This window comes from Furipterus horrens, unplaced genomic scaffold (assembly GCF_987537825.1).
Source record: "Furipterus horrens unplaced genomic scaffold, mFurHor1.1.pri manual_scaffold_3, whole genome shotgun sequence".
NCBI classification, from domain to species: Eukaryota; Metazoa; Chordata; class Mammalia; order Chiroptera; family Furipteridae; genus Furipterus; species Furipterus horrens.
The window spans coordinates 138,804,534-138,831,130 of NW_028327173.1; the positions used below are offsets into that span (position 1 = coordinate 138,804,534).

Sequence of the window (26,597 nt, forward strand, 5' to 3'; positions counted from 1 at the left end):
AGCCTGTGTAGTGGGTGTGTAGTGCGCTCTCCTTGTGGTTTCAGTTTGCATTTCCACTATGACTAATGATGTTGAGCATCTTTTCATATGCTTATGTGTCATTCTATACCTTCGATGGAGTATCTTTTTTTTTTTTTTGCCCATGTTGAAAATCAGTCACTGGGTTGGAAAAATTCTTTTTTGTTTGTTTTTTTGGTTTCAAAACAATAGAAATTTATTCTCTCACAGTTCTGGAGACTGGAAGTCTCAAGTCATGCTGTCATCAGGGTGTGTTCCTTCTGGAGGATTTGAAAGAGAATCTGTTCCATGACACTCTCCTAACTTCTGATGGCTACAGGCAGTTCTTGGCATTTCTTGGCTTCTAGATGCATCTGTGAGGGAGGAAAAATAAATTTCCTTCTACTAAATTTTTCTGGCTGGTCTAATAATCAAATTGGCATGACACACATTAACAGGAGAAAATTGCCAGATTTATTCAGTATGTACACATATATACAGGGCTCCATAACAATATGAGACCCTGGGAAAAATTGGGTAGTTGAGGTTTTTTGTTTTTTTTTTAAATATATTTTATTGATTTATACTATTACAGTTGTCTCAATTTTCCCCCTTTACCCTGCTCTACCTGGTACCCTCATTTCCTCAAGCAGTCCCCTTCCTTAGTTCATGTCCATGGGTCATGCATATAAGTTCTTTGACTTCCATTTCCTATACTGTTCTTAACATCCCCCTGTCTATTTTGTACCAACCGATATTGCTTCTTAGTCCCTGCACCTTTTCCCCCATTCTCCCCCTTCCCCCTCCCAGCTGATAACCCTCCAAGTGATTTCCATATTTATGATTCTGTTCCTGTTCTAGTCATTTGCTTAGTTTGTTTTTTCAATTCATTTGTTGATAGTTGTGTATTTGTTGCCATTTTAATGTTCATAGTTTTTATCTTATTTTTCTTATATAGTTCCCTTTAACATTTCATATAATAATGACTTGGTGATGATGAACTCCTTTAGCTTTACCTTATCTGGGAAGCACTTTATCTGCCCTTCCATTCTAAATGATAGCTTTGCTGGATTGAGCAATCTAGGTTGTAGGTCCTTGCTTTTCATCACTTTGAATACTTCTTGCCAGCTCCTTCTTGCCTGCAAAGTTTCTTTTGAGAAATCAACTGATAGCCATATGGGAACTCCTTTGTAGGTAACTCTGCTTTTCTCCTGCTACTTTTAAGATTCTCTATCTTTAACCTTTGGCGTTCTGGTTATGATGTGTCTTGGTGTGGTCCTCTTAGGGTGCAACTTGTTTGGGACTCTCTGTGCTTCCTGGACTTGTATGTCTATTTCTTAAACCAAATTAGGGAAGTTTTCTTTCATTATTTTTTTCAAATAAGTTTTCATTTCCTTGTTCTTTCTCTTCTCCTTCGGCACCCCTGTGATTCGGATGTTGATACATTTGCAGATGTCTCAGAGGTTCCCTATTCTAGTCTCGGTTTTGTTTTGTTTTTTTGAATTCTGTTTTCTTCTCGTTTTAATTGAATGCTTTTTTCTTCCTTATGTTCCAGATTGTTGATTTGAATTTCAGCTTTATCCCCTCCACTGTTGGCTCTGTGTAGACTTTTTTTTTTTAATTTCACTTAATGCAAACTTCATGCCTGCCTTGGTCTTTATTTAATGCTGTTGCAGTACACAATGATTTCCTTCAGCATCCTAATACACAGTGTTTTGAACTCTTCATCTGATAGGTTGCTTATCTCCATTTCATTTAGTTCTTTTCCTGGAGGTTTGTTCTGTTCTTTCATTTGGGCCATATTTCTTCGTCTCCTCACTTTGGCAGCCTCCCTTTCTTTGCTTCTGTGTATTAGGTAGAGCTGCTTTGACTTCTTATCTTAGTAGTGTGTCCTGTTGTAGAAGAGGCACCTGTAAATTGTGTGCAGCAGAGCCTTAGGTGACTGCCAGGGCAGGGCAACCTGTCTCACCATTTTGTGGCTTTGTATGGGGGAGGGCTCAGAGGGGAGCGAATGCTGCTGCCTGGCCTCTGGAGATTGCCCAGGAGGAAGCTGTCTCCTGGCCCTGGCCCCCTTGCCAGTCACTTCATTTTCTCTCCTTCTCCCTGTATGCCTTTTGTGCCCTTCCAGCTGTTGCCCTGGTGCTGAATCCCAGAGCGGGTGGGTCTGTAAGTTCTAAGCCTGTGAGGGCCCTTTAAGAGGACGCTTCTGAAAATCTGGCAGTTTCTTCCCCGTCCCAACCCCACTGGTTTTTACAACCAGAAGTTACAGGGATTTGTCTTCCTGGCACTAGAACCCTGGGCTAGGTGGGCTGAGCTGGGGCTGGGATTGCTCGCTCCCAAGGTATCCCTTCAAATTTTTATCCACCATATACGTGAATTAGGACCACCCGTTCAGCCACCTCTCTGCACCTCTGCATCTCCACCTCTCCAACCCATTTGGACGAATATGGCTTCTTTAAACCCTTAGTTGTCAGACTTCCATACAGCTCAGTTTTCTGACAAATCTGGGTGTTACCGGTTTTGTAGTCTAGCTGTACTTCTTGCTGTAGTTGCAGGCAGAGGTGAAGCGTGTTTACCTATGTCTCCATCTTGAGTTGGAAGAATTCTTTAGGCTGGATGCAAGTCCCTTCATCGAATACAGATTTTGCATATATTTTATTCCAGTAGTTTCTTTGCCTTTTCATTTTCTTAAAAGTGTTTTTTAAAAACCAGAAGTGTGAAAAAAAAAAAACCAGAAGTGTAAAATTAGTCAACTTTTTCCATCATAACTGTGCCTTTATGTCTTATCTAATAAATTTTGCCTAACCGAAGGGCATAAAATTTTTTCTCTGTTTTCTTCTAGAGTTTTATAGGTTTAGGCCTTATATTTAGGTCTGTGATCCATTTTGAGTTAATTTTTTACTGTGGTATAAGAGTCAAGGTTCATACTGTGTGTGTGTGTGTGTGTGTGTGTGTATCTCCAATTCTATTGTGAATTGTTGAAATTATCCCTTACAATTGAATTACCTTGGCATCTTTGTCCAAAAAATAAAAAACTAACAACATAAGAGAGGGTCTATTTCTGAATTGTATTCTGTTCCTCTGGCATATGTGTGTCTTTATACTGATACCAAATTGTCTTGTTTATTGTAGCTTTACAGTAAGTCCTGAAATCAGGTAGTGTAGTCCTCTAATTTTGTTCTATTTTAAAGTTGGCTGTTACTATTTTAGCTATTCTATAAATTTTAGAATTAATGAGTGTCTTTAAACAAACTGGTCTGTTTCCTCTAAGTTACCGACTTTAGTATTTGTATAGTCTATAATGATGTCCCCTTTCATTCCTAATATTGATACGTTTTCTCTTTGTATTCGTGAGTCTGACTAGAGGATTATCAATTATCAGTTTTATTGATTTTTTTTTATTATGAAATGTCCTTATTTATTCCTAGTAACATTCCTTATTTTGAAATTGGCTTGGTGTGATACTACTATAGACTTCTATCTTTGATTAGCATGGCCTGTCTTTTTCTGTCCTTTTACTTTTACATCACTTTATATTAAAGTGACTTACCTGTAGATAGCATACATTTGGGTCTCACTTTTTAAAATCTATTCTGACAATGTCTGCCTTTTCATTGGATTGTTGAAAACAGAATGTTTCCATTTAATGTAATTATCAATATGGTTGGGTTTAAATCTACCATCTTGCTATTTGTTTTCTTGTCTGTCCTATGTTGTTGCTTTTTATGATTTCTTTTGGATTCATTTTGTAACTGTTATCTTCATAATTGGTTGATTAACTACACTTCTTTGTTTTATTTTTATAATAATCATTCTAAGGTTTTTGTATACATCTTATTACAGTCTGCTTTCAAATAATACATCACTACTGTTGGAAAGTTCTTATGCTTCAGTTTCCTTTCTTTTGTCCTTTCTGCTGTTGTCATAGAGTATACATCTAATAGGCTATGAATGCCACAGTTTGTTGTCATTATTTTAACTTTAAAGCAGTTATTTTTTATAAAATAAGGGGGAAATCCTTTGTGTGATTCCTATTTACCATTTCTGGTGCTCTCCATTCCACTGTGTAGTCCAACTTTCTATCCATAGTCTTATGTTTTCCTCGGCCTCATAAACCTTCAGCATTTGATGTTCAGGCTTTCTGTGCAAATTGCCTAAGCTTCTTTCTTGAAAGTATTTCACTTTCATTCAGAAGGTGTTTTCGCTGGATATAGAACTGTAACTTGACAGTCTTTTTGAATTTTTAAGATGTTGCTTGTCTTTCAGCTTCCAGGGTTTCTGATGAGGTACCTGCTGTCATTCTTTGTTCTTCTGTCTTTTTTCTTAGGCTGCTTTAAGATTTTCTGTGTCACTGGTTTTCAGCAGTTCTATGGCTAGGTGTTTTTGGTGTGGTTTTCTTTATGATTTTTCTGCTTGGTGTGCATTGAGCATCTTAGATCTGTGGGCTTCATTGTTTTCATCATATTTGGAAATGTTCTGGCCGTGAATTTTCAAATATTTTTGCTCTTTTCTCAGTACCCCCTCTTTTTTTCTGAGAGTAAGTACACACATTTTTTAATCTCATTAAGTTTCCCTCTTATTTCTTGAACATATAGAATATATTTATAATTGCTTTTTAACATTTTTAAGTGTATTTTATTGAATATATACAGTAGTTCCAATTTTTTTCCCCTTTACTCCCCTCTGCCCAGTAACCCCCTTCATTCCAGCAATCCCACCCCTCTTAGTTCATGTCCATGGATTGTGCATATAAGTTCTTTGGCTTCACCCTTTCCTATATTATTCTTAACGTCCCCATCTATTTTGTACCAATCGATTATGCTTCTTAATCCCTTCACCATATCCCCATTTCTCCCCCTCCCCCCTCCAAGCTGATAACCATCCACATGATCCGCATACCTGTGATTCTGTTCCTCTTCTGGTTTGCTTAGTTGGATTTTGTTTGTATTTTTTAGATTCAGTTGTTGATTGTTGTGAGTTTGTCGTCATTTTAGTGTCCATAGTTTTGATCTTCTTTTTCTTAAGTTAGTCCCTTTGACATTTCATGTAATAATGGCTTGGTGATGATGAACTCCTTTAGCTTTACCTTGTCTTGAAAGCACTTCATCTGTCCTTCCATTCCCAATGAGAGCCTTGCTGGATAGAGTAATCCTGGTTGCAGGTTGCCTTTCATCACATTGAATACTGCTTGCCAGTCCCTTCCTGCCTGCAAAGTGTCCTCTGAGGAATCAGCTTATAGGCCTATAGGCACCCCCTTGTAAGCAACACTCCGCCTCTCTCTTGCTGCCCCCAGGACTCTGTTTATCTTTCACCTTTGGCATCTCAATCATAATGCATTCTGGTGTGGTCCCCTCTGGGTCCAGCTCACCCAGACCTGTATGTCAATCTTCTTCATAAAATTTTCCTCATTTTTTTCAGTTCTGCTTCCTCATTCTGTACTGATTGACTGTTTTTTTCTTATGTTTCAAATCATTGATTTGAACCCGGTTTCCTTCCCTTCACCATTGGTTTTGTGTGGACTTTCCTTCGTTTCACTTAGCATAACCTTCACTTCTTCTCTTATGCGTTTGCCGTACTCAAGCATATCTGTCAAGCCTGTGAGCATATTTATCACCAGTGTTTTGAATACTGCATCTATTATGTTGTCTATCTCCTCATCTGGTAGGTTGGCTATCTCCTTGTCGCTTAGTTCTCCCACTGGAACTTTGATCCGTTTCCCCTTTTGAGCAATACTTCTCTGTCTCCTCATCTTGACAGGCTCCAATGTTTGTTAACCTCCGCGTCCCAGGTAAAGCTGTCGTACCTGTTAGGTTGTAAAGGGCGGTGCCTTAGGGATTTGTCAGTACAGGGCGACCTGTTTCACCACGTTGTGGTGCTGTATATGGGGGAGGGGTTCGAGAGGGAACAATGCCGCCTACCCAGCACTCCCCCGTTTTCCAGGCACCTCTCCCACTTCCGCACTGGACTGGCACCCCTTTAACTGCCGCCCTGGCCGTCGCTCCCAGAGTGGGTGGGTCTGCGGACATTCTAGGACTGTGGGGGCCCTTTAAACAAGCGGACTCTGCTGAGAGACTGGCAGTTTCTGCCTCCATCCCAACCTTCACTGGTCTGCACAGTCAGAAGCAATGAGGCTTGATTTTCTCTGGTGCTGGGACCGTGAGCTGCTAGGTCCAGTGAGAAGCTGGGAACGCTTTCCAGGTGTCCCTCCTGACTTTAAAACGTGTGACTGTGCTTTCTGCCGGCCTGCTGCTGCCGCCACTGCTGTTGCCACCGCACCGCGTCCTCTCCACCCTGGCTCTGCCCCTCCTACCTGTCTGGATGAGTAGTTCTTCTTTACATCTTTGTTTGTTGGATTTCCATGCAGTTCGATTTTCTGGAACTTCTGGTTGTTTCTAGATTTGAGGTAATTGTATTCCTTCTTAATTGTGGAGGGAGATGTAGCGTGTCTGTCTACGCCTCCATCTTGGCTGGCACTTTTTAACATTTTTATTTGCTACTTCATCCATCATTGTATTTTATAGATCTGTTTTTGTTGGTTGAATTTTCCCCTGCTCCTTTTTATGCCTGGTAATTTGTGATTGGTTGCCAGTCATTATGTCTGCACCTTTTTAGGTGCTAAGTTTTGTTATTGTTAATTTTTTAGACTATTCTAAGGTACAGTTGTTACTTGGATTCCATTTGATCTTTCAAGAGTTGCTCTCAAATGTCATGAGAGCTGGACCAGAATAGCTTTGAGTCTGGGGCTAATTGGTCCCATTGCTGAGGTAACAATCTTCTGAGGACTTTACCCGATTCCCTGTGTGTTATGAGGTCTTTGCACTGAAGCTGATGGAGACAGGAATTATCTCCACCTCTGTGAGATCTGAGGGTTGTGTGGCCTACTGCTTTCCAGTGCTTCTTTGCCCAGTTCTGATTAGTTTCCTCTCATGCTTGTGCAGATCAGTCCTCAGCCATAGAATTGAGAGGATCCCTCAGAAAATCTCCAGAGCTTTCCATATATCACCCTATCCTCTAGTACTCTGTCCCACAAATCCTGGCTGTGTCAGCTTCCCCAAATCCTCCTCCCTCTCTCCTTGTCTCTCTCAGACACTCAGTTCTTAACAGCTTACCAAGTTCTAGTTGGGTTCTTCCTCCCTGAAGAAAATGGAAAAAAGGGAGATGAGCTCAGACTTAATTTGGTTGAGGGACAGAGTTTGTTTCAGTTGGAATGCTGCTTTGATGTGAGGGCTAGTGCTTTGGGAGACCAAATATCAGCTATTTTGGGCATGTTCTGGTGGCACTGTGAAAAGAATACTCGTTCCCAAACAATTTAGAAAAGGTTATTTGCTCTTAAGAGATCTAATCACCAGTTTGATGCTGGACATTCTCAGAAAATGTAAAGGATTGATTTTGACTTTGTAATGTTATTTCTCTCAGTTCCTGTGATATAAAGTATACAGAAGGAGTACAGTCCCTCAACTGGACTAAAATAATGAAGACTATTGTTGATGACCCGGAGGGCTTCTTCGAACAAGGTGGCTGGTCTTTCCTGGAGCCTGAGGGTGAGGTGCGTGAGTGTGGGGTTTCTTTTCTGCTGTTTAGTTGCCTGTTATTATTTGGACAGTTAGGATAATGCCATGTAAGTAGTATATAAGGGACCAGACTAATTGGGAAAATCCCTGAGCACATTTGGTATTATTGTTTCTCCAAATTAGTTTTATAGATAGATAAATGATAAATTAATTGGGCATCGGTAGCCATTGACAAGATTTCCTTGAAATTACAAAAACTGTTCTTTCAATCCTTAAGAGAATTTTGCAGAACTTGTTTTCTACAAAATGGCCCTTCCACCTCTGCATAATGCATTATTACCAAGAGTATTTTTGCAGTTAATATTCCTGGGCAGGGAAGGGTGCAGTGAATCTGTAAGAAATATTAATTATGAATTAGATATTTAAGGTATCTATTAAAACAGGAAATAGTATTATTCGTTCTCTGATTTACCAGGGTAGTGACGCTGAGGAAGGGGATTCAGAGTCTGAAATCGAAGATGAGACTTTTAATCCTTCAGAGGATGACTATGAAGAAGAAGAAGAGGACAGTGATGAAGATTATTCATCAGAAGCTGAAGAATCAGGTTAGTCTTCACAGGGAAAGTTTCTGTGGCTTCCTAATGTCATTTCTGGAAATTACTTTTTAAGAAGAGAAGAATTCTATCATTTCATTCCATTTCAATCTAATGACTAATGCTTAATCAATTTTATTCCAGACTATTCCAAGGAATCATTGGGCAGTGAAGAAGAGAGTGGAAAGGATTGGGATGAACTAGAGGAAGAAGCCCGAAAAGGTAATTTTTTTTTATTGGTTGCTTTTTTAAAAAATTGTTTATTTTTTGAGCCACAAATTTCTTAACAGATTTTAGTCCTTACCCGTCAGAGGAAATAAGGTCTGGAATGTGTCTATATTCTCCAAGAGGCATGGCTGCCTAATTGGATGCTATTTTGATCTACTCAAGCCCCCAATGGGCCCGTTGCCATGACAGCCACAAGTCTTATAAGGCTCCATTCAGTTTCTAAATCTAAGTCCTATAATAGTCTAACTTTCTAGGCCTCTTCTAGGTTAGGAATGTTTTTATTGTGCCAGTTTAATTACTCTGAAACCAAATACCAAATATAAGTTACAGATGAAAATAAATGTCTGCTGTATCCTAAGCATTATGATAGGTACTTTGCATAGATTACCATATTTAATCCTAAAACGATTTTCCATTTTATAAACAAACCAATGCTCAGAAATGTTAAGTACTTGTTCAAGATTACACAACTGGTAAATGACTGAATAAAGATGAAAACTTAGGTCTAACTCTAGACTATGTCCTCGGCACTATTCCATGCTATCAAGTAGCATTAGGTACCTAAAGCTAACTTGTGGCTTCCAACTAGAAATACCTCTTTCTTCTATTTAGCGGACCGTGAAAGTCGTTATGAGGAAGAAGAAGAACAGAGTCGAAGTATGAGCCGGAAGAGGAAGGCATCTGTGCACAGTTCAGGCCGTGGCTCTAACCGTGGTTCCAGACACAGCTCTGCACCCCCTAAGAAAAAGAGGAAGTAACTTCTGAACTTTGGCCCTCAGTTCCATTCTTCCTCCAGCCAACCCCTGAAAATTTTACATGACAGAAACTGTATTTTTCCTTTTTTTTTTCTTTTGAAGTTTTGCCATTTGTGTTTATGGGTTTAGGGGGCCATTTGTGTGGACCAATCTACTCGGGGAATTCCAGGCCCACCAGGACACGTGCCAATGGCCCCATCCAGATGGCAAGGCAGGAGGTGTTCTTGAAGAAGGGCAGAGGCTTCCACTGTTAATAAATACCGTTTCATTCCTCTCTCTCCTCTCACCTTCTGCCAGGACATCAATGGCTTCTGATATCTTGTTCTTTGATGTCTCAAAGCTGTATTTCCAAGATATTGGTACCAGGTGACTTAACTACTTGTACCATGGTTCTTGACCATCAGATTAGATCCTCCATCCTACCCTACTGCCATGACCTTCCTCACATCTCTTTTAAGTTCCATCTTTTCACAACTCGAGAACAGGTTCTTCGAATTTGCTAATGGTTGTGATAAATCATGCAACTTGAGCTAGTGGCAGATCGGTGGTACCTCTGTCTGAGTTTTTCTGCTTTTTTGTCTCATACAGATTCTAGGGTATTTTTGCTGCCTTGGAAAACATAAGAAGCAGTAACACTCCCTGGCTTAGTTTCATCCTTTCAATTTCACACATGGTACATTGGTAGAAACAAAATTACCATTGTTTATTTTCTGATATACCTGAGTAAGAATGCTATATACTGCTTCTAGTGAAATCTCGAAGGGGGCTCAAAGGAGGCAACATTTAGATCTGGAAGGGGCAAGAGTCATGCGTTGGGCCTTGAATACCCTGATGAGAAAAGAAAAGAGGAAGGGAGGCCACATCTACAACATGACCTCTCGTCACTGCTGCTTCTTATTTTTATTTGTCTTGCATTGTCCTGTATTTATCACAGTTTCTGTTGAGCAGCTTTTTAAGTATTTGGGGAGTTTATCTTGCCATCCTCCCCCTCCTGGTTCTCTGCACCCACCTGTTCCACTGCAGTTCATTCTGTGTTCTGTGACTTTAAGAGAGGAGGGGGGAGGGGTCTCAGATTTTGTTTGTTTGTTTGTTTGTTTCTCCTTAGCAGTAGGACTTGATATTTTCAATTTTGGAAGAACTGAAAGACAAATAAACTGGGTTGTTTTTTTTGTTGTTGTTTTGTTTTTGTAAATTCAACTTTTGTGATAGTTCTTTTGCAGTTCCTGAAAGCAAGCCTGCTAAGGCTTTAGAAGATAATGCCTTTATTCACCTAGTAGCACAAAAACAAGACTTTCTTATTCTAAGCTTTCATGATTAGATTGAGAGATCACAGTGAACCAGATTCATGGTATAGCAAGTTACTTTATAAAAGACTTTTTATTATGGTTCCCTCACAGAGTTTACAGTGGAATAGCACTTGTTCTATTGTGAAAACAAATCTGCAGTCATCTCCTTGTAAATAGCATGGAATGCAGCAGCAGCTTGAAGGGACACCTTCAGACTTCCTATTGGGGTAGCCTGGTCTGCTGGGCTAACAACTGTTGGGAAAGGAAAAAGAACCATGTCAGGCAGGACCATCATCATTCAATTAAAAATCACATGTTGAATGCTAGGGATACTAATAATTACTACTTCGTTTCTTATGGGGACTCGTCTAGTGGAAGACAAAGGACAACATAGTTAGTAGAGTATGGTAAGTGCTGTGATGAAAACTCAAGGTGCTTTGGAAACTCTCAGAAGCAGCACCTAACCCAGAATGGAGAAATTGGAAAAGGCTTTCTGGAGACAATCCCTGAACAGTTCTTAAAATGTTAAAGATTTTAAGCATGTGCCAAGACACGAGAACATGGCAAATTTGAAAAGTTGCAAGGAGTGGCAGAAATGAAACTATGCAGATAAGCAGGGGCCAGATCATAAAGGGCCTTGTTTATTATCTTCCAAGGAATTTGGTTTTAACTGAAGGTATTAGTGACAATTTTTATTTTGGGTTCTAGAAAAAGGACTTCAGCATTTGTGTAATATATTCAAAGGCACAAATAGACCAGGAAGGGTAGTTGGGATGCTGTTGCAGTAATGCAGGAGAGAAATGAAGGGGTCTGAAGTATAACAGGGAGGATAGGGAGGTGGGGACAGATTCAGAATATTTAAAGACATAAAATACAATAGAGTTTTGTGATTGAATGTTAGGAAGCAAGGAGAAGGTTGGAATCAAGAATGACCATTTTACTTAGGATAACAAGGTGAATGTAAGAGGGAACATAAGGTATAAGTTTGGGGGGTGGGTTACTAAGGACATACAAGTAGTGACTTTGCTGTAAGTCTAGATTATATTAAATATCTGGTGTAGAAAACTAGATTTGAGGTCATTTCTAGGTTATGATTTAAACCCTGAGAGTGGATGCGAACGCCTAGGAAAGGATATATGGAGAATAAAAGGCCAAGAATTGAACCAGAGGAATCCAACATTCAAACCCAGGAAGAAGAACCTGCAATGGAAACAGAAGGATCCTCCAGGGAGTGCTATGGACAGTCAAAATGGCCTTAAAATCAAGGGAGAAGAGTTTGAGAAATTTCAAGTAGCATGACAAGAAAACCAATTGGATTTGGCAATAAGGAAAATTGGTAAGAACAGACTCCAAAGTGTTTGGATGGAAACTTGATCTTTATTGAAGAATATAGGAAATGCCAAAACAGAGAGTATTGTGGACTGACTGACCATTCAGCAAGCATTTCAAGGAGCCGAGTTTTGAAGTGATAAGAGAAAATCTAGCAGCAGAGTTTAGAAGCCTAAATGGAAGGGAGGAGGTAACAAGGAAATTACTATAAATTTTTCTTCTGATGATTTTTTTTTTTAATGGAGAAGCATTAATTGGCTTTAGGGATTTTGAGGTCACTAGAAAAGGCTGAAGAGGACTTCCCTCGTGGACAAAGGGCCAGGAGATCAGGAAGAGCATGGCACATTTGGGAAATGGGGACAGGAATAGAAATGGGGAGTAGAGTTGGAAAAAAAGCTGACAAGAGATGGCACTTGCCATGTGCCAAGCACTTCCGTAAGCACTTTGCTTAAATCCTCCCTTAATCCTTCACCTAAGTACTCCCTTAATCCTCATGACACCATTATGAGATAGGAGCCACTATTCTCATAGTTGGTAAACAGGCACAGAGTTGTTAAATAACTTGCCCAATATCACAGTTAACTAGGGGAATTTAATGAAGAATTTTGTCTACCAGTGAAAGTTTGAATTTTGTAGCCCTTGGTCTGAGGAGTTTTCCTTGATATTCATTATAATTAGTAAAATTTTTATGACTCAAATATGTATGTGTCAAGTCCCACAAAATATTTACCCTGTGCAATGTACTTTTGATATTTTCTTGACAATTTTGGGAGCTTTTTATTCCCCTTCAAATTCTGACTATGACTTACTAATGTAATTTCACCATTTAATGACAGGAAGTTTGAAAACCATTGGTCTAGTAGATAGTTTTCTTTCTTTTTAGGAATATGTAAAGCTTTATTCATAAACATGGTTCAGGAATTACATAGATGTTACTTTTAACATTTTGGATAAAGAATGCCTTTTTAAAAATCTGATGGCATAAAAGAGCAGATCATGTAGCTACAATTGGGAGAGATGTTGAATTCCATGGAGAACTATTTGGCAGTCACACAAAGTCCACATGCTTTTTTTTTTTTTTAATTCTATTATAGTTGTCTCATTTTCCCCGGTTGCTCTCCCCTGCCCCACCCACCTCCCCCCTCTCCCACAGTCAATCCCCACCCTGTTGTCCATGTCCATGGGTCATTTATACTAGTTCCTTGACTAGATCCTTCCCCTTCTCCCTCTCCCCCTGCCCCTCTGGTCATTGTCAGTCTGTTCCTTGTTTCCATGCCTCTGGTTCTGTTTTGCTTGTTTGTTTGTTTTGTTCATTAGGTTCCTGTATTAGGTGAGATCATATGGTATCCTAGTGTAATGTTGGCGGGAATGCCAACTGGTACAGCCACTATGGAAAACAGTATGGGATTTCCTCAAAAAACTAAAAATGGAACTGCCTTTTTCTGCACTGATTCCACTGCTGGGATTATACCCAAAGAATTCAGAAACACCAATTCAGAAGAACCTATTCACCCCTATATTCATAGCAGTGCTATTTACAATAGCCAAGTGCTGGAAACAGCCTAAATGCCCATCAGTGGATGAGTGGATCAGAAAACAGGTACATTTACACAATGGAATACTACGCAACAGAAAGAAAGAAGGAACTCCTACCTTTTGGGACAACATGGATGGAACTGGAGAGTGTTATGCTTAGTGAAATAAGCCAGGTGGTGAAAGACATAGTGGATAGTCTTAAATGTGTGCCTCCTACAGCCTAACAGCTAAGGTAAATGTGTGAAGTACCAGGTGTGTAAAGTAACAGGGAGCAGTGAGGACTGGATAGAGCAGTCCCACCTAAAGGCATTCAAATGCAAATATTTTAAAAACATGTTGGTCTTACAGCAAATAGTGTTAAAAATGGATTTAAGAAGAATGTGGTAATCAAATGTATAGAAACACTAGTAGATGGAAATTGGATGAAGAAACCAATGGCAGGGAGACCAGTTCAGAAAACTTAATAGCAGTGGGAATATAGTTAAGACACTTCTTTTTTTCTCTTTTTAAAAATATTATTTATTTATTTTTAGAGACGGGAAGAGAGAAAGCGAGAGAAACATCAATGTGTGGTTGCCTCTTGTGCACCCCGCAACTGGGGACCCGGTCCCCAACCCAGGCATGTGCCTGACTGGAAATTGAACCAGAGACCCTTTGGTTCACAGGCCAGAGCTCAATTCACTGAACCATACCAGCCAGGGCAGGACACTTCTGAAGTAGAAAGTATAAAACTTGGTTACCAATATTATGAGATGTGAAGGAAGAAGAGAGTTGGTATCTATTTAAGAAACTGGGTGCATGATAAGGCATTGGATGAGAAGGGGTATTAGCTGCCTTTACAAACCTTAAATGCTTAAGAGAGGTCAGAAATTCTGGTATTTAAATTTGAAATTAAGAGAACTTCTCAAATTTTTTCTTTCTGAAACATTGGAGATTCATAATAGATTCTTGTCATGAGGTATGGGCTAAAATAGACAACTGACTATTCTCAGGCTTGATCTTGAAATAAATAGAGCTGTAGGGATTTCAATCTAGCTTGTGTCTCATAAGCTTTGTAGCAGTAATTATGTACTGAAGATAAAACAGAAAAAGTATTCATCATTAGGATGAATTCCTCAGTAATAAGTGAAACTGAGAAGCAAAATAAAAGAAAAAAAAATGTATTACTCACTGTCCAGCTCTTGCTCTAGAATGTCTCTTCCTGATTCCATGATCTGCCACAGTTCCAGATATGCATATCCTACTTCTTGACATTCTCTTTCTTCATCATCCATAGGGTCACTTACCACTGTAAACTTGAAACTGGGGGGGGGGGGGGGGGGGGGGGGACCGGACAGAAATTACATTTAACTTAGAACTGCTGATACTTTTAGGCCTAAAAAACAAAATGAGGCTCTTCCTTGAGTCACTTTTTCTTTGCCTCCATTTTACAAACCTACAACAGCAAAAAAGTGAGGAGCTCATGAAATTTAAATAACAACTGGCCTTGAGAAGAGGGGACTTATAAGACTCAAGATAGTGTAATTGATCAAGTTATCTCCAAACTACTGAGATTTAATTCCTTGTAAAATGATTTACAATTTTGATGAAAGATTTAATATGGGCAGTGGAGGTGTTCCACAAAAACCAATATTATAAGAGAAGTTAGAAGAAAAGTTTTTTAATTTGTAAGTAAAAGCTGAGTACCAAGCCTGAGCATAGTAAAAAGAAGGGAAGGACTACAGAATTGTAAAACAAATATAAAAAGAGTATTTCTTAGAGTTGTACACCTTGAAAGATGACGCTGTAAAGCACACAGCCCAATGAGCAGTCAACAATTATTACCTTGACTTAGCCTAGCAAAGAATGATATATAATCCCAGATACTGGTACCTACTAAATTTTTTAAGAAAAATTCAAGTGCCATAAATGCATTATTTTAACCACTTTAAAGTGTACAATTCAGTGGTTTTTAGTATAATCACAATGTTGTACCAACCATCACCACTATCTAATTCCAGATCATGTTCATCATCCCCCCCCAAAAAATCCTATAACCTTTAAGCAGTCGTTCTCCATTTCCCTCTACCTCAGATCCTGGTGACTACTAATCTAGTTTCTGTCTCTCGATTTGGTTATTCTGGGCATTTCGTAATCATACTACTTTTTAAAAAGCAAACATAGGTAGCTAATAGTGCTAAGGGAGCAAGAATAGGACTAAAAATCCAAGCTCTTAAAATCACAGCTAAAGACAATTAAGCAGAAATAAAAAATCATGAAAATGATACATTCTTAGCCCATTAGGCAGTACAGTGTATTCATTTGTGGTTATGTTTCTGTGTGGTTACTGAGAACTTCAACAATGCAAAGGGATAACACCAACTCCCATACCCCAGATCTCCCAGGAAAGGGATGGGAACTATCAATAGTATATTCTGGGCACAATACCAAGTTCTTTGAAGCTACAGACTGCACAGCCATTCTCGGCGGTGCAGATAGACTCTTAAGAAGCTACACCATCGTCTCTCGAGACGGATGGCTGCCGACGACGACCAAGTTCTTTAGGTAAACTATGTTGTTTCTATTTTATACTTACAGGAGCTTTCAAGTTAAATGACTTGGAGATCATAAAGCTAGTTAGGGGAAGAGTCGGGATTCAAAACCAGGTCTGTCTGATTACAAAGACAATGTTCTGTCCACTGTACCATATTGGCAAAAAGAAAGTCAAAGATAAAATCAACTGAAATCTAAAATTGATTAGGAGGTCACAAAAAGAAAAATAAATAAAGTTACCAGTTTATGGAAATAAAGAAAGAATTCTAGGAATGCTGGCAGAAAAAAAAGAAAAGAAAAAGCTAAATTTAACATTAATGCAAAAGGAAAACAACCAAATTACTTTTCATTTCCTAAAGTTATCAGTAAATACCTATTTTAAAAGTTCATTGTGATACTGAAGTCAGTTTCGCTGTTTATTTCAGCTGCCTCTTTTTTTGGTTCTTTCTATGACTAACTGGAGACAAAGTAGATGCAAATTAAATAAACTTATTGGGCTGTTAGAAAAGCCATGAATTAAAACACTGGCCCCATATTATTTCTTATGTACACACAGAAAGGAAGCAGGGTTGCCAGATTTGAGGAAGAAAGGAAGGAAGGAAGGAAGCTAAAACTGATACCTACTTAAATTTCAACTTCAAATTTCAGCTAAACAATGAATAATTTTTTAGGTATAATTATGTCTGATGTGTTTCATCTGGAACCTCTCAAAGGAGGTCTCCTCAGATTGCAGAAATAATGACAACTGATTTTCCTGAAACTTATAGAAGACCCAGAATTTACTTCAGTTATACCAAAGTATTTCCTGTAGAGAAATAATATTTAAAATTTAAATACAAAACTAATATCATAAAGGCATAATATTTGATAAGTTGGCAATGGTTCTGTGTTTGTGAGAAATGAATCAGATTATCTTAAAACATTGAAGCAGTCTGTCCATTCCACATAGTGCACTGTCAGTATTCAAGCAATTTGCTGCCTCAAAAAAAGTACTTAGGAGCTGGTATGGGTGAGAAACGAACTAAACCTATGAGATTATATACTTTATCAGATAGTTAGCCATGAACATAAATTAGACTCAAGTAGATGAAAAATTCATGAAGAGTAAATTAGTATTAAAAAAGGTTGTTTAAAATAATATCAGCACAAAACCAAGCAAACTTTTGGATTCCCATGTGAATATCCCCTTTCTTTCAAAGTGGAAAGTAAATGCTTATTTACCATCCTTGCTCAGGACCTTGTCTATTCAGCATGGCGAACAAAAATTGCCTTCGGCCTTTTTGCTCCATTGGGTCCAGGTCTATCACTGTATTAGGGTAAGAGGGGGAAAAAGCAAAGAATCATACACTTGCTATTTGGGCACTAAGACTTTCATAAGTAATATATGTAAAACAGAAGTTGGAAAACTAGGGCCTATGGGCTCACCGCCCGTTTTCATAAATAAAGTTTCACTGAACACAGTCATGCCTATTTATTTACATATTATCAGTGGCTTCTTTCCAGTTACAATGGTATACAATGGTAAGGGTTGAACAGTTGTGATAGAGACAGTTTGGCCCACAAAGCCTAAAATATTTACTATCTGACCCTTTTAAGAAGTAGTTGTCAACCTTTGATATAAAGGAAGCTGTACAATCTACATTGAAAGCTATTCTGCCATATACCAAGATAGATGTGCTCCCACCACTTCACAGGCAGAAGAATTCTGGGAGACTTTTTTTTAGGGCAACCTAGAGGTCTGGGTTTTGTGGCAGTTCAACTTAAGATGCTTTTCTGAACATCCATTCCTCCCTTTCCTCCTCATTTTTATATGGAATGTTGCAGCCTCCAATAAATTGACATATGTGTTCCAGCCTCTACTTCAGCTACATTTGGCCACAGGATTAAGTTCTAGCCACTGTGTTGTATGACACCTGCCTAGTAGGCTCAGCTGGGAGGCATTCTTCCTTTCACCAGCAGCGATGAAGGACAATGGAGTACCTGAGTAACTAAGAGGATGGAGGACAGGCTTCTGGACAATAGAAAGGCAAGATAGAAGTTGGACCCCTGATGGTATCACAGAGCCTCAGCCCCAAACTGCCCACCTCTGAACTCGTTTTACGCAAGTGTGAAATAAACTTCTATCTGGTATGTTATAAAGGGAGGATATACGTTTTTTTTTTTTTTAATGTATAGAAATCAAGAAACAGCTCTTAAAAATTTTTAATATTCAGTCAATGACTGGAAGGTAAAATTAAGGAAATCTCTAAAAAATTGAAAGAAAGAAAAAACAGGTAGAATAATAGGAAGAAAATGATAAAATTAGATCAATTTGGCAGGTCGAAATTCTATTAAGAAAATGAGAAAATGTTAGGGACAAAATTATCAAAGAAATTCAATAATACTTCCAAGAACTAAAAACCATGAGCTTCCAGATTAAAAAAGCACGCCGAATGGCCAGAACAATTTTTTAAAGATATGCACATTACTCTGAAATTTAAGAACACTAGAAATAAAGAGAAAATGTTAAAATCTTTGAAATTCTTAATAAAAATGTTTTCAGTATAGATGTCTATACTTGGTCTAGTTATCAACTGAAAGTATAGGTAAAGATAAAGAGATTTCAAGCATGACTGTTTCAAAATATTTACTGGAAAATATGACCCATTAAAACAAGAAAGTAAATGAGACAGGATGACACAGAACACAGGAGACAGGAAATCTAGCATAGGAGAGAACTATACATTTTCTAAATGGCGGTAGAGGTAGTAGCCGAACTGTAGGCTAGAAAGGAACAGGAGGATGAAAAGAAGTCTTCAGGGAAACAATAGATAAATTATTTGACGGTTTTGATTGGAACATTTGGAAAGGCCGATGGAGGATGTGAAAATAATTACAATAGTTATAATAAAAATAAAGCAATTGAAAAATGGAAGCAAGTAAAAAAATAAACAAGAAAGGAAATATAATATTATGTACTCCTTGGCTCTGCAAGAACCAATATTTATATATCTATAATAATAGATACAATTAAGACTCAATTAAATAAAAATTATGATCCAATTATATGGGAGGAAGGGAATATGGGTGTGGTGTGAGAGAAATTTTATGTTCCAAGATTACAATAGAAACATTACTCAGAACTATGGAGTTAAATAACAAAAGAAATAACAGAAAAAGTGAAAAGTGGTATGGGAAGGGCAAGGGAGTGATTTTTGAAGAAGAGGTGGGGCAAAGGAATGTTTAACTTAAAATATTTGAAAGCCTATTTGATATTTTTAAACATGCAAATACTATTTTGATTTAAAGAAAAGAGGTGGGGGTTGGATCCACACCATCAGAAGTCCAGAGTAGTTCTGACCCCTCGGTCTCAATGTCTGTGAGCCCCCGCTCCTCGCTGACCACAGGGGATGCCTCACCCTTGCTAAAGTGGAAGTAGATCTCTTCTCCTGCCCTCGGTTTCCTCAGGGATACTGGAGTCTCTGTCTCTGACAGGGGTAGATCATGGAACTTGTACTCCACGTACACCTGTTTTATGTTGTCATCAGACATCACTTCAGCTTCTGAATAGAAAGCCAGGCTGACAATTTCAATGCACATCTTCTCTGAATCCTGATAAGAAGACATTTATTTCCCAAGGTTAGTGATGCTTCAAAGATATATACTCAACTAACACATTACTCTCTATTAATCACAGGCATTCTCCATCTACTGTATTACTCTTTAAGAATCAATTTATAGGTAAAACTGCCACGAAGAGACAACTTGTCTAAATTGTCCCCTAATGTGTCATTCCACCTCCTAGTCTAGTGACTCATGTCCTTGGATCAGCCTCCCTTAGTCATTTCCACATATAGAAACAATCAAGAAACTTCCTAAGCAGATTGCCTTCCTTCAACTTTCTTTCTTTTTTTTAGCAATTTTTTTTTAATACTTTTTTTAAGGTATTTTTTTTACAAAGTTACTTTATTTTATTTTTATTTTATTTTATTTATCTGTTTTTAGAGAGAGGGGAAAGGAGAAAGAGAGGGAGAGAAACATCAATGTGTGGTTGCATCTCATGTGCCCCCAACTGGGGACCTGGCCTGCAACCCAGGCATGTGCCCTGACTGGGAATCAAACCAGCGACCCTTTGGTTCTCAGGCCCACGTTCAATCTACTGAGCCACACCAGCCAGGGTGGCTCTGAAATCTTTAAGGGAGAGAGGCATAGGGTCTTTTCTGTAGTTGCTTCCTACTGAAGAGGGTCAGAGATTTCCTTTGGAGCCACGTGATCCTCGCTCTTTGTAGATGGACAATGAGGCCTGGGTACGAAAGAAGATTGCAATGGTTTCTAAAGTGGGCAATGGGAGACTTCTGGCCAGGATGGAGGCCTAGACTGACATGCTCCATCTCCCTCCACAACTAAGAGGAATACAACTACTTCAAAACCAGAAATAACCAGGAGTTCCAGAAAATAAAGCTAGATGGAAGTCCAACATATGAAGTTATAAACAAGTGGTGCTCGTCCAGACAGGTAGGAGGGGCTGAGAGGTCAAGCTGTGCTGGAGATGGCAGCTGCAGCAACGGTGGCGGGACGGCGGTAAGCACAGACACCCGTATTTAAGGGGAGGCGAGAAGTGCCTAGGGAGCACCCCTGCCTGCAGACCAAGCCCGTCAGCTCGCGATTCCAACACCAGGAAAGGCAGACCCCCATTGCCTCAGACTGTGAGGGCTGGAGGGGGTGGGGATGGAGGACGAGGCTCCTGGTCTCTCAGCATAGAGTGAATGGCAGGAATCCATGTTGGACCCCTGCCCCCACACAAAACACCACAACATGATGAGAAGTGTTGCCTGAGAGTGATGAGTGCACGGGCTCCGCCCCCTATAGCATAGGAGGTGTGACAGCCCCGCCCAGGAAGTAAAGGTAAACACAAAACTGTCAGGATGGCACAGATCATGATAGAGATCCCAATCACACAGCTGACCAGGCAGCAAATATCTAATCTAATGGATCAGCAGATAAAAATCTTTCTGAGGCACAGTTCAGAGCTTTGGTTATACAAATGCTTACAGAACTAACTGCAGATCTTAAATAAGATGAGGAAGGAATGAAGGCTAGTCCTGCTGAAATGAATGAAAACACATACGAAACTAGTGGTGAAGGAAAGAAAACCAGGGATCAAATCAGCAAATTGGAACATAGGGAATGAACAAACAGTCAACCAGGGCAGAAAGAGGAAACAAAAAATGAGGAAAATGAGGAGAGGCTCAGAAACCTATGGGACAGCCATAAGCGGGCCAACATCTCAATCATAGGGTTGCCAGACGGTGAGGAAGAAGAACTAGAAATTGAAAAATTATGTGAAAAAATAATGAAGCAGAACTTCCCTAACTTGGGGAAGGAAATAGTCTTACAGGTCCAGGAAGCACAGAGAGTTCCAAAACAACTAGACCCAGGGAGGACCACACCAAGACACATTATAATCGATTTGTCAAAACTTAAGGATAAAGAGAGAATCTTAAAAGCAGCAAGAGAGAAGAAGAGAATTATGTAGAAAGGGGTCTCAATTGGACTATCAGCTGACTTCTCAAAAGAAACTCTGCAGGCAAGTAGGACTGGCAAGAAATATTCAAAGTAATGAAAAGCAAAAACCTACAACCACGATTACTCTATCCAGTGAAGCTGTCATTCACAGTAGAAGGACAGAGAAAGTGCTTCCAGGACAAAGTAAAACTGAAGGAGTTCATCAGATCCAAACCACTGTTATATGAAATGTTGAAGAGACCTGTTTAGGAGAAAGAGGATCAAAACTATGAACATTAAAATGAAAACTGTATCACAACAACCAACAACAGAAACTAGGGAACTGAAACAAAGGCAAACTAGGCAACAGAGTGGGAAAAGAATTATAGGTATGGGGAACATATTGCGGGGAGGTCACCAGGGAGGGGGAAGCGGGGAAAGGGAGGGAGATGGTACAGGAATTAAGAAGCATAGTAGGAGGGAGTGGAGTAGACAGGAAGATGTTGAGAAGAACTATATGCACAACCAATGGGCATGGACTAAGGTGGGGGGACAACTGGAAGGAGGAAGGTCACTATGTGGAGGGGAACAAAGGGAAAAGAAATTGGGACAACTGTAACAGCATAATCAATAAAGCATATTAAAAAATAAAAATAAAGTGGGCAATGGGAGGTATTTCCAGAATATGAGTAGGACTTGTAATACTTTCAGGAGACATACTTCAAATAAAGTATAAAACACTCATTAATAGCTCCAAATCTATTTTCTGGTTTCTCTTCCATTGCCTAATTTATATTGGAGCCAGGCGGTGTTACAAAAGATTTGCTTTTTTTTTTTTTCCTGATGGATTCGGGTCAGATTTCTCCCAGTTGGCAAGTGTTGCAATTATTTTTAGTTGTGAACTGTAGTCTCAATAAAAGTTAAGCAGAACTTCTCAAGGTACGTCTGAGGAATAGGTATTTTACAAATAAATGGTTCTGTGGTCTCTATCTTACCAAAAGGAAACTGTCCTTAATTAATAGGGATGAACATTTTCCCTATAGTTAATAATGAACAGCCACCAGACTTTAAGTCTCAGTGTATGTGTAGCTGTATGTATGTGTATAAAGATCACCGAAGTAACTCTCTTGAAATGATTCTTAATCTTACTGTATGTAATGCAAACTGTTATTCTGTATTTCAATCTATACATCTAGGTTTGTTTGTTTTTTAGTGCTGGCTGGGACCCCCCTATTTTGATTACACTCCCCACTAATGGATGCCAGCTCACAGTAGAAAAACATTGCACCAGAGTTATAGGATATAACACTATAGCCATTTGCCATATGTGGCTACTGAGAACTAGAAACGTGGCTAATCTGAATTGGGATTGACTATCTGTAAAATTCAGACAGGATTCTGAAGACTTTGCATGAAAAAAAAATGAATATAAGATATATCAATAATTTTTTCTATTGATTTTATGTTGCAATGACACCTTGGATATTTAGGTTAAATAAAAAATATTTTAAACTTATATATTTAAAAGTTTTATTTGTGTATTTTTACACTTTTAAGAAGTGTAGAAAAATTTAATTACATTTGTAGCTCACATTATAATTCTGTGGGAAAGCACTTTATAGACTGTATTTGGAGGTGGAGCCTTGGAGAGGTAATTAGGTAATGAGGTTGGAGCACTCATAGATGGGAATAGTGCTCTTATAAGAAGAGGTCTGAGCTGGCTTATTCTCATTCTGCCATGTGAAGATACAGTGAGAAGTTGACAGTTTGCAATGTGGAAAATGGTCCTCACCAGAATCTGACCATGCTGGCACCTGGATCTTGGACTTCAAGCCTTGAGAACTGTGAGAAATAAACTGCTGTTTTTTTAATAAGCAACCCAGACTCTGGTACTTCATTATAGCAGTCCAAATTGGCCAACATATGGTTTGATGTTTCAGTTTGGTCCATAATCTTTTACATGAGCTAGTTCTATTATGTAATTTTATTGGGACTGAACAGCAAAAAAAAAAAAAAAAAAAAAAAGAGTATATGATTAGTAATATTAAATCACATTAACCACTGTATATACTAACTCATTTGAACTTGATGGCAGAAACTCTAAGAGCAGTTAGTTATGCGGCATTAGTGCCAGACAGACAGCTCCCTTCAGCTTTATGAGTTCAGGTATGCTAGCTAATTTGATTGCGGGGGGGAGGGAGGATTGCTAAAATTAATTAGCTAGCATATATAAGGGGTCAGGACATCCTTCGTATGTGAAATTAAGAGTATAAGAGAAGAGAATAAACTTTGAGGTTCTTGATACACACTACAGCTAAAAGACAGGCCCTGAGGCCATAGAGCAGGTGGAAATGACTGCTCCCTTATCATTCGTAGCTGTCAAGAATGGGAAATTGATTCCTGGGACCAGGAATGGGACTTCCTCTGAGGAAACCATGTTTGGACTAAGATAATTTTTGGGGGATTCTCAGAGGGACGATAAGCACAGAGGGCCTTTAGGAATCTTGTACTGATTAATAGGGCCTCCTGGGGAAGGGTCCTACACACATCCTATGAACACAGGAACTGTCCTAGATCAGGACTCAAAGAAAACCTGTTAAAGATTTATACGTATTGTCATTGTTTAACTTTCACTATCAGTATAAGAGAAAAGCATTTTGGAAGGGTGTTTTATAAGTAGTACTGTTCAACATATTCAACTGACCAGGCAGGCAAAAGAGAAATGAAGCACCCCCACCCCGCTTCCAATACCTCACCCCTTAGGGCCTAGTCCTTTGTAGAAATCACCACCAGATTCTAAAAGCTTTGACCTTGAGAACTAGGATGTTTCAGAAAGGACACACTATTGCCATCATCAACATTGTCATCGCTATCTTTTAGTGCTTAATTTGTCTCAGGCATTGTACTGAACCCTTACCTTATTTAAATCTTGCCTCATCACAGTAAAGTAGGCATACTTAACACCAGTGCTTTACAGATGAGGAAACAAAGCCCAATAGATAGCAACACCGCATAAACAGTAAGTAACAGAGCCGGATCTAAACCACTTCTGCCTGAACCAAATCTCCATGCTCTTAAACATTACATTCTTTTGCCTCCTCTATTATCCCAGCTAACTCCAGGCAGACGAGTACCAGAGCTGAAGTATTGTATCTGGGCTGTCAACTCCTTCAGCCTTTATGCCTAGCTATTTTGAAATACAATCATGATTGAGTATATACATGTCTGTCTTGTAGGTTTAATTTGATAATAATAACACTAGTTTTTGCTAAATAGGCTTAGTTTTTATATTTAGTTTCTCAAGCAACATTTTTGGGTACAAATAGATTTTCTAAAAGGAGATCTTACTTAGCTGCCCTTAATTTACAGTAATATTTTTAATGTAATCTGTCTACTTTGTAGTTCAAAAATTTGCTGACCAGCTGGCTGCTTTTTGGGTTGATCTGAAGTGTCATGGTTTAGAAATTTTGATTGGAATTCTGGCTTCTTCACTAACTAGCTTTGTAATGCTGGATACATCATTTAATTTTATTCACCTTTGTGATCTCTAAGGTGTTATTGTCTAGTTCTTACATTCAACGGCTCTGATCTGTCTTATAAACATTTCTCAATACATTAATTACATAATGTCTTAAAAAGATATGACAGATAAAAAGTTCAAAAAACAATAAAATGGACTATTTGCCATATTAACTGTTCAAGTTTACTGATTTTGAGTTGTTTCTCCCACTCCAATATCCTTCATTTTCTTGCAGATCCTCAGGACAGGTTCTGACTTTCAAGGAAGTTTTCTGACCACTACAAAAGCAACAATAATTTTCCCTTTCTGAATTATTAAAAACCTTAGGGTTTATATCACATAACCTACCCACTTGATTCTAGGTCACCTATATATTTCTTTACTGTTTCTAATGAAGTTCATAATTCTCAATTATATTTTAACCTTTCATTCAGTCACTCATTCAACATTTACTGAGCACCTACAAATATCCAGGGAGCATTCTCGTGGCTCAAGAGAGATTGTTTTCTACGTCATTAATAACCTACAAGATCTAATACAATGATTGTTGAGTATGCCTGTGAATCTTTATTCATACATGTGTGTGTATATCTTCTCTTAGTTCCAAAAAAGGTTTGAAAGGGAAAGGTTTAATAAATAACTGTAACGACAGGTTTTAAAGGTTGGGTCAAAAACTTCAGAAACTGAATGATCCCTCTGAACCCTCCCAGGAAGACTCTTTTCCTCTCTTCCAGCCTCTACCTCTTCAGGTAAACCTTCTCTCCTTACACAATGAAGAAGGCAGATAAGGAATCCAAATAAGAGAAAGAAGTGTTGAAGCAAGTCCTCATTTACATCACATCTAGAACATGATCCTTTCATCTGACTGCACCAGCAGAATTCTATTCACTCTCAATGTACTTTTAACTAAATAATTTGAATTTCCAACCAGGTTCATTAAATTTAGGTTTGAACTTCACATATATGGTTATTAAGCACACTAACTGTCATTATTTACAATCTTGTCACGCACTTAATAAACACTCCAGTGTACTTACTGCCTTTGGATATTTCTGAGGTACAGGTGTCACTATGTCGTCACTGTCTGTAGTTTGTGCTTCACTGACTTCAGAAGCCTGATCACAGGGTTCTTTATCTGCTAAAGAAGAGGCTAGAGTTACAGAACTGTTTCAGAGCACCCTGTCTAGCCCAAGAAAAGACCCAGTACCTACATCATCAATCTACTGTCTGGTCATTAGTTCTGAGTACTTAGATTTTGACTGTGTTTGTTAAGAAACAAACCCTTTTTTTCAAAGATTCACTTATCCGGAAGCTTGCCAAATATTCAACGTTTACTTGCAAACAGGAAAGAAAGAGAAAGAAGGAAGAGTGGAGAGAAGGAAGGAAGGAAGTTAGTTCATTCTTTTGTAGAAGATGAAGAAAATGACCAAGTCAAAGTAAAAAGGAGCAATCAGGGTGTGAAAGATTGCATTTTCCAAAGACAGCTTCAAACAATATCTCCTGTCCCACATGGTCTCTTTACAAGATGACTTTCGACACATTTTATTGAACACCTGAATTTTCTCTTTGTGGAGTGCATTTCAAATCTTTTGCTTATTTTCCTATTAGGTTATTAATCTTTTTTCTTATTGATTTGTAGGAGTTCTGTATATTTTCTGAATTTGAGCCCTTTGATGGTTACATTTGTAACAAATGTCTTTTCCACTCTTGTAGTTTGCTGATTTAATCTCTTACTGAACAGAAATCCTTACTTTTAAGATAGTCAGCTTTATCAATGTTTGTCTTTATGATTAGTGAATTTTGTTATTTATTGAAACTTTCCTTAT

At 38.6% G+C, this 26,597-nt stretch overlaps 2 protein-coding genes across 2 annotated transcripts in view; one reads left to right on the top strand and one right to left on the bottom strand.

The window, feature by feature from the left end:
* Window positions 1–10,253, top strand: part of SUPT16H (SPT16 homolog, facilitates chromatin remodeling subunit) — a 44,430-nt gene extending 34,177 nt beyond the window's left edge. The window contains exons 23-26 of the mRNA XM_090270314.1: window positions 7,414–7,543; window positions 7,984–8,113; window positions 8,246–8,323; window positions 8,942–10,253. Of these exons, the coding sequence (XP_090126440.1) occupies window positions 7,414–7,543; window positions 7,984–8,113; window positions 8,246–8,323; window positions 8,942–9,087 (484 nt within the window). The 3' untranslated portion in view covers window positions 9,088–10,253. The remainder of the gene's footprint in view (window positions 1–7,413; window positions 7,544–7,983; window positions 8,114–8,245; window positions 8,324–8,941) is intronic.
* Window positions 10,254–10,463: 210 nt separating this feature from the next.
* Window positions 10,464–26,597, bottom strand: part of RPGRIP1 (RPGR interacting protein 1) — a 49,935-nt gene continuing 33,801 nt past the window's right edge. Inside the window, exons 18-22 of the mRNA XM_090271897.1 lie at window positions 25,809–25,906; window positions 19,166–19,358; window positions 16,989–17,073; window positions 14,407–14,537; window positions 10,464–10,622 (exon numbers count right to left, since the gene is read on the bottom strand). Coding sequence (XP_090128023.1) covers window positions 10,507–10,622; window positions 14,407–14,537; window positions 16,989–17,073; window positions 19,166–19,358; window positions 25,809–25,906 — 623 coding nt within the window. The 3' untranslated portion in view covers window positions 10,464–10,506. The remainder of the gene's footprint in view (window positions 10,623–14,406; window positions 14,538–16,988; window positions 17,074–19,165; window positions 19,359–25,808; window positions 25,907–26,597) is intronic.